The sequence below is a fragment of the Indicator indicator genome, unplaced genomic scaffold (assembly GCF_027791375.1).
Source record: "Indicator indicator isolate 239-I01 unplaced genomic scaffold, UM_Iind_1.1 iindUn_scaffold_145, whole genome shotgun sequence".
Taxonomy (NCBI): Eukaryota; Metazoa; Chordata; class Aves; order Piciformes; family Indicatoridae; genus Indicator; species Indicator indicator.
In genome coordinates, this window is record NW_026539242.1 from 38,741 (window position 1) to 45,574 (window position 6,834).

General features: G+C 49.2%; 1 protein-coding gene across 1 annotated transcript in view; it reads left to right on the forward strand.

Annotated features, from left to right (window-relative positions):
- The window catches only part of LOC128980380 (zinc finger protein 638-like), a 33,077-nt gene extending 26,490 nt beyond the window's left edge, over positions 1-6,587 (forward strand). Inside the window, exons 21-24 of the mRNA XM_054398850.1 lie at positions 2,042-3,446; positions 3,920-3,985; positions 4,195-5,221; positions 6,577-6,587. Coding sequence (XP_054254825.1) covers positions 2,042-3,446; positions 3,920-3,985; positions 4,195-5,221; positions 6,577-6,587 — 2,509 coding nt within the window. The remainder of the gene's footprint in view (positions 1-2,041; positions 3,447-3,919; positions 3,986-4,194; positions 5,222-6,576) is intronic.
- Positions 6,588-6,834: the final 247 nt, after the last annotated feature.

Genomic DNA, 6,834 nt, shown 5'->3' on the forward strand with positions numbered 1-6,834 from the left:
CAGTACCACAGACTGTTACTGTAGCACCAAACCCTCTTTCTTTCAGAATTCAAGGGAAACACTCCTAGGTTCATGAAACCTCTCCTCAGACCCCAGTCACTTTTGGGAGAGTTCAGTTCCTAAGCTGTCTCAGGCTCACACAAGAGCAGACACACAGGTGACCTTTTGGACTCCAGCCTCTGGTGGGCTTTAGTCAGTGGTGGTGAGGACTCAAACCCAGCAGCTCTCAGATGCATCCCAGCTTCTGCCCAGCATCCTGCTGTGGCAGTTGAACAGAGAAAGCTGTTGGGGCAGATGGGCATTTTTCCCTGCAAATAACACCACAGGCATTGCCCTTCTCTGAGACAGCTGTCTCCTGCTTGACTGAGGCAACTCTCTTCTGCTCCAAGCTTTTGTGACCTGATTGATCTGTTTTTCTAGTTCTCTTCCAGGATCTTCAGTATGATTATCTAGCTGAAGACCTTCTCACATGTTTCTGAGGAGGGAAAGAAGGAGCAAAATCTGAGGAGCAGAAGGGGTTCCCAAGAGCTTTTTTTTTTTTTCCCCAACATCTAACTGGTCTGTCCCCAGCTGTCTGATCATCCCCTTTTTTAAGCACTGAAAGGCCCCCAGAAGGTCTTCCTGGAGCCTTCTTTTCTCCAGGCTGAGCAACCCCCTAACTCTTTCAGCCTGGCCTCACAGCAGGGGGCTTCCAGTCCTCACATCATTTCTGTGTCCCTCCTCTGGACCCACCCCAACAGGTTGGTGTCCATGTGCGAGGGCTTGAGCAGGATGCTGCACTCTGGGTAGGATCTCAGCAGAGCAGAGGAGCAGAGTCCCCTCCCTCCACCTGCTGGCCAAGTTCTCCAGTTTTAAATCAATGCTGTGAAAGATTTGGAAGCTGGATTCAGGTCCCTGCTTCTCTTCCCTCTCACATTTTGTAGCAGCAGAGGGCAGTGTCCTCAGGTCTGGAGGAAACCTTTGAGATGTGTGGTTCTGTGGTGCCTCTGTAGCACAGGTGTTAGCTGAAGAGGCCAGTTTCCACCTCTATCTCAGGAACCCTCTCATCTGACCACTTCAAGACTTAACATCTCCATCAGCAGGGAGTTCCATTAGGTCAAGACTTCCATTTTGTCCCTGACATCATGCTGGCCTTAGTACCAAAAGGGCAGCTTCCTCTGCTCCTCTTTGTTCCCACCACCAAGGGGGGTGGTACACATGGTCACCCTTTCTTCATACACTCAGGTGAGGAGAAACCCAGCAGAGGCAGCTCCATCCTGCAGAGCCACCACTGCTTTTGGTGTTTCTTCTGACACAGAGAGCTTGTCAGTGTTGGCATTTTGCCCCCTTGGATGCCTTGAGGGAGCAGGGGCCCCATCTCTTAATTTCAGTGTGTCCTAAGATCATCACCAGGGGATTCTTTCTTTTAGGGGAGAATAAACCCTTGCTGTCACTGAAGCTCTTTGAAAAGCACTTGGCTCTGCATTGTCACCTTGGGCTTTATTCTGCTGGCAGTTGGCAGTTACACAGTGAGAACAGAGCCTGCTGAGTTGTGTTCCTTGCTATTATGTGAGGTCAAAACCCAAGCATCCCTTCTCCCAAACCTGACCCCAAACCCTCCCAAACTTCAGGCTCCCAGCTACTAAAGAGTGACTGCAGAATCTGCTGTCTTCAAACATATAAACCTCTGGTAACTCCTTCATACAGGGAGACTGAAGTGTTGCTGTGGATGTGCTTTCACAGCCTGCCTTGCATCAGGGCATCTCAGTCTGGGGAGCTGAGGTCACAGGGCACATCTCTAGTGGGTGCTACCTTGAGGTGGCAACTCTGTAGTGAAGTTTGAGGTGTAAGAGTGGTGCTGAGGTGGATTGTACAGAAGCACAAAGCTGTTTGCCTCCATTTTTGTAACCCTTTTAACACTGCCAGGCTAAGATTTCCAAATGCTTAGCACTAATGCACCAGGACCCCCTTACCCCCACCCGCTGGTGTCGAGAGCTTTCTGCTAACTGTAGAATTCTCAACATGGTTTGATTTCTTCTGTGTTTTTTTCAAATGCATTTAGCTCTGGCTTGAAAAAATATCCAGAGGGATCAGGAGTGGTGCAAACAGCAGCTGCTAATCCTCCAGTAGAGGCCAGTGTGGCAAAGAAAGGACCTGTTCCCATCTCTCATGTCAAAGACGAGCTGTCAGCAGCGCAGACAGAGCCCTCCAAGTCCCATCTGGAAGGAGCAGTGAGGGAGTCTGCTGCCAGAACAGCAGAAACATCTCTGGAGAAGGTGGATGCTGGAGTTGAAGCTGTGGTGGCATCTCTCAGATCTGCTGATAGTGAATCATCTGAAGTGAAGTCAGAAGAGATGCTGCTGCCACCTTCCAGTGTGGAGAGAGGAGAGGCAGTTCGAGCTAAGGCTGAACCGGAGCCGTGTGAGTCTGCTCTTGGATTTGCATCAGAGAAGGAGGTTCAAGAGGAAGATGGAGGGTTGGCTGCTTCTACCTCTGAGCTGCCAGAAGAACTGTCCAGAGTGGGCAAGGCTGAAGGTGTGCTGCCAGATTGTGCTGTGAAACTGGGAGTGGGGGAATCAAGAGGGACTGTCCCTGAAGTGCTGCCCCCTCGTCCTGGTGCAGCTTCAGTGCACATGCTGTCGTCTGGTGTCACACAACCAACCAACAAGTTGGATGCTTCTACCATGAATCCTCGTTCTGATGCTGTGAAAACTGGACAGGAAATGGCTCTGATGCCAACAATGGAGAGCAAACCTGGGGTGGCTGTGGGAAAGAAACTGGGTGGAACTGGAAAGGTGAAACCAGAAGATTTTGTGTTTGCAGTTGGAAGAGCTGCAGAGGAGAACCCTGAAAACCTTTTGGACAGGACTGGGGCAGAGACAGAGAAGCAACTTGAAAAGCTCGTGGCCAAGTTTGGGGCTGCTGGTGAAAATGCTGCAAATGCTGCTGGTGAGGACAATGAGGGAAGTTTAAACAAAGCCTTTCAAAGTGAAGGAACAGGACCAACAAAAAGTAATGAAGCCTCCAAAGCAGTTATGTTTAATTCCTCTTTCTCTGTCAAAGAATCTTCTGCTGTTGATAAAACCATTTTAAAGGCAGTGGTGTCTCTTGTGGATATCTCAAAGTCATGGATTCCAGTGCAGAGAAATGAGCCCTTCCTGTGTAGAGGAGGGGAGCAGAACTCTCCCCCAAAAGCTGAGAGCCAAGGCCAAGCAGTGGTGGAGAAGAAAACGACATCGAAAGAAGAGGATCCCCTACGACCTGGCAGCAGCACATTGAGCCTGGGAGATGGCAGCAGCAAATGGAAAGCCAGCAGAAGCTCTGTGGTTGATGGAAGGGGAGGCAATGGGAGGAATTCATCTCAGCAAGAGAAGGACTCCCAAGTGGAATCTAGGGCTAGTTCAAAACAGTCTCACGAGGGGGAGAGTAGAGCACCCAGCATGAAGAGAGACAGCAGCAGCAATAAGGTGAGGAGGGCAGGAAGGTCTGTTCAGTGTGCCTGAGCAGGAGCTAGCTCCAGGCTTCTCTCAGATGTTGAGTGTGGGACAAGATTTTGTTCCCCTTCCCTTTGTCATAAATCACCCAGCTGGTTTGGGCTTTTATGTTCTTGGATTTGTTCTGAGTGGGAATTGCAAAGCTTTCTGTCCTTTTCCTGACCTGATGCTTGCTTTGTCAAGTCCTGCACAGACACTGACTCTGAAAAGAGGCTGCTCAGCAAGGTGTCACCTGGGACTTGTTGCTAGAGACTCTGTGCCTGGACTCTCCTGCTGATGGCTTAGTTCTGTCCTTGCCAAGCCTGTGATCAGAAGCAGCAAAATGGACAACTTAAAGCTCATTAAGGGAAAAGAAAAGAATAGCTGAATTTGTTTGTGACTTTTAAGCTCGTGGACAGGTTAGTTGGCTTAATTGATTTCATGTGAACTTGTGTCTGATTTTGCAGGCTTCTGCTGGTGACAACACGAAGGCTTCAAAAAGTGGCATTAGCAGCAGTGCAAAACAAAAGGAGGTAAGGATCTAACCCCAGGTGAGCTTCAAGGCAGATTGTCTTCAGAATATTTGTGTGTGTTCCAAGAACCTTCAGGGGAGGGTTTGTGTCACCAGGTGGTCATTAAACTCTTCAGAGTATCTGTGTGTGTTCTAAAAAGCTTCAGGGGAAGGTTTGTGTCACCAGATGAATGTCAAACTTTTTTGCATTCCCATTTCCCCACTCTCCAGGAGGAAGAGCTGTTTCCTTTTAACCTGGATGAGTTTGTCACCGTGGATGAGGTGGTGGAAGAGACGGAGTCTCCCGTGAGAACGCGCCGGAATCCCCCGAGGGGGAAGAGAAAAGCTGGGGCTAAAACGAACTTCTCTGCTGAGCCCAGCTCCAAGAGGAGGAAAAGGAAGAGCTCTGTGGCCCATGCTGCAGCAAACAAGCTCCCCTTTGTCACCTTGGATGAAATTGGGGAGGAAGAGGACATGGCTGCACAGCTGATGGAGGTGGCTCATCTGGAAGCGCTGGGGGACTCGCAGGGCCTGCTGGTGGTGGATGAAGTGCTGGAAGAGGAAGAGCTGCAGTCAGAAGCAGGGAAGGACCCACAACTGCTTCTTCCTTGGGATGAGATACCAGGCCAGCAGGACCTCAGCTCACAGAAGGACCTGCCCAGGTCAGCCTTTGAGGAGCAGGATTTGAAGGCTGAGCCCTTGGTGACTGTAGATGAGATCGGTGAAGTAGAGGAGCTGCCTCTGAACGAGCCTGCAGGCTTGAGCATCGAGGATGTGCTGAAGCAGAAGGAGGACGAGGAGGAGAAAGTGGCTGCTGAGGATGGTGCCTCCTCCCAGGTGCCTGATGATCCTAGTGCTTTGGTGACAGTGGATGAAATCCAAGAGGACAATGAAGACAACCCTATAGTGACTTTGGATGAAGAGAACGAAGATGAAGATGATTTTCTGGATGATTTCAACCGGCTGAAAGAGGAGCTGAACTTTGTCACGGTAGATGAAGTTGGAGAGGAGGATGAGGAAGAAGAAAATACTTCCCCAGGGAAAAATCTGAATGAGGATGGAGACAAAGATACTGCTGCTGTTGCAGGACCAGGGGAAGAGGTGGTTGCTCCTATTGCAGGACCAGAAGAAGAGGTGGCTGCTCCTGTTGCAGAACCAGAAGAGGATGAGGTTGCTGCTCTTGCAGGACGAGAAGAAACGGAAATCTTAGGAGCTGTGAGTCCAGAAGAAGAAACTGTGGTGGTCTCAAAGTCAGAAGGTAAGGAACCTCTCATAGTTTGAGGGAAGAGAGAAAATAAGATTCTTGTAACCTGTGCTTGAGATCCTTGCAGCAACCAGAGGAAGCAGCAGGCTGGAGGGGGGATGTTCATGGAATGATAGAATGGTCTGGGTTGGAAGGGACCTCCCAAAGTCATCTAGATCTAGTCCAACCCCCTCTGCAGTAAGCAGGGATGTCCTCAACTAGATCAGGCTGTCCTCTTCTGCTGATGCATCTTTCTTTTGATATCAAACTAAGTGAGAGCTTGATTTGGCTAAAACAGGGGGAGAAGAGTTTCTTCTCTTGCCTTTAAGCCAGGCCTTGGAAACCACTTCACACTGCACATCTTACTTCTGCTCTGCAATCCTGGGGCCAAAGGAGTGCCCTGTTTTAATGCCAAGTGCAAAGATGGAACAGCTTTCAGGCTGGATCTGGAGGGAAAAAAATGGGGAAGAACATCAGCAGCATGGAATTAGCAAAGGGTTAAGAAAGTCTAATGCTGAGCCAAGCAGGGACAGCTATATATAACTGACACAGGAGAAGAGTTCCAGGCCTGGCCCACGTGTGGGTGGAGGCTCTACGTGATGACTCCTCCAGTCTTGAGTTCTGTGTCTCTGCAGCTCAGCACTGACACAGCACCTTTTGTTCCAGCATGGTGGAAAAGCTTTTCTTCCAGCTCGTGCTGGCAGCTGAGCAGTGCAGATAGGAAGCAGCAGAGCTCTGCCTTAAAACAGAGTCTTTTAAACTTTGGTTTCTATAAACATTGGGAAAGGGATTAGTTGGCTGTGTACAAACCAAAAAAATGTGTTCCAGAATCCCAGCATGGGGGTTGGAAGGGACATCTGGTGCTTCTGTATGCCAAGCACTCGGCAAGATTATCTAGCTCTTCTAAACATTGCTGGTTGATAGGAATTGTTTTTTATCGAAATGGGATTGCTATGAGCACAAATGTAAAATGAAATCAAAATGGATGAAGTTGCAAATGTTGTTTGGGTAGTAATATAATTAGAGAGGAACGGGAAATTTGTATAGAAACCAAAGTTTAAAAGACTCTGTTTTAAGGCAGAGCTCTGCTGCTTCCTATCTGCACTGCTCAGCTGCCAGCACGAGCTGGAAGAAAAGCTTTTCCACCATGCTGGAACAAAAGGTGCTGTGTCAGTGCTGAGCTGCAGAGACACAGAACTCAAGACTGGAGGAGTCATCACGTAGAGCCTCCACCCACACGTGGGCCAGGCCTGGAACTCTTCTCCTGTGTCAGTTATATATAGCTGTCCCTGCTTGGCTCAGCATTAGACTTTCTTAACCCTTTGCTAATTCCATGCTGCTGATGTTCTTCCCCATTTTTTTCCCTCCAGATCCAGCCTGAAAGCTGTTCCATCTTTGCACTTGGCATTAAAACAGGGCACTCCTTTGGCCCCAGGATTGCAGAGCAGAAGTAAGATGTGCAGTGTGAAGTGGTTTCCAAGGCCTGGCTTAAAGGCAAGAGAAGAAACTCTTCTCCCCCTGTTTTAGCCAAATCAAGCTCTCACTTAGTTTGATATCAAAAGAAAGATGCATCAGCAGAAGAGGACAGCCTGATCTAGTTGAGGACATCCCTGCTTACTGCAGAGGGG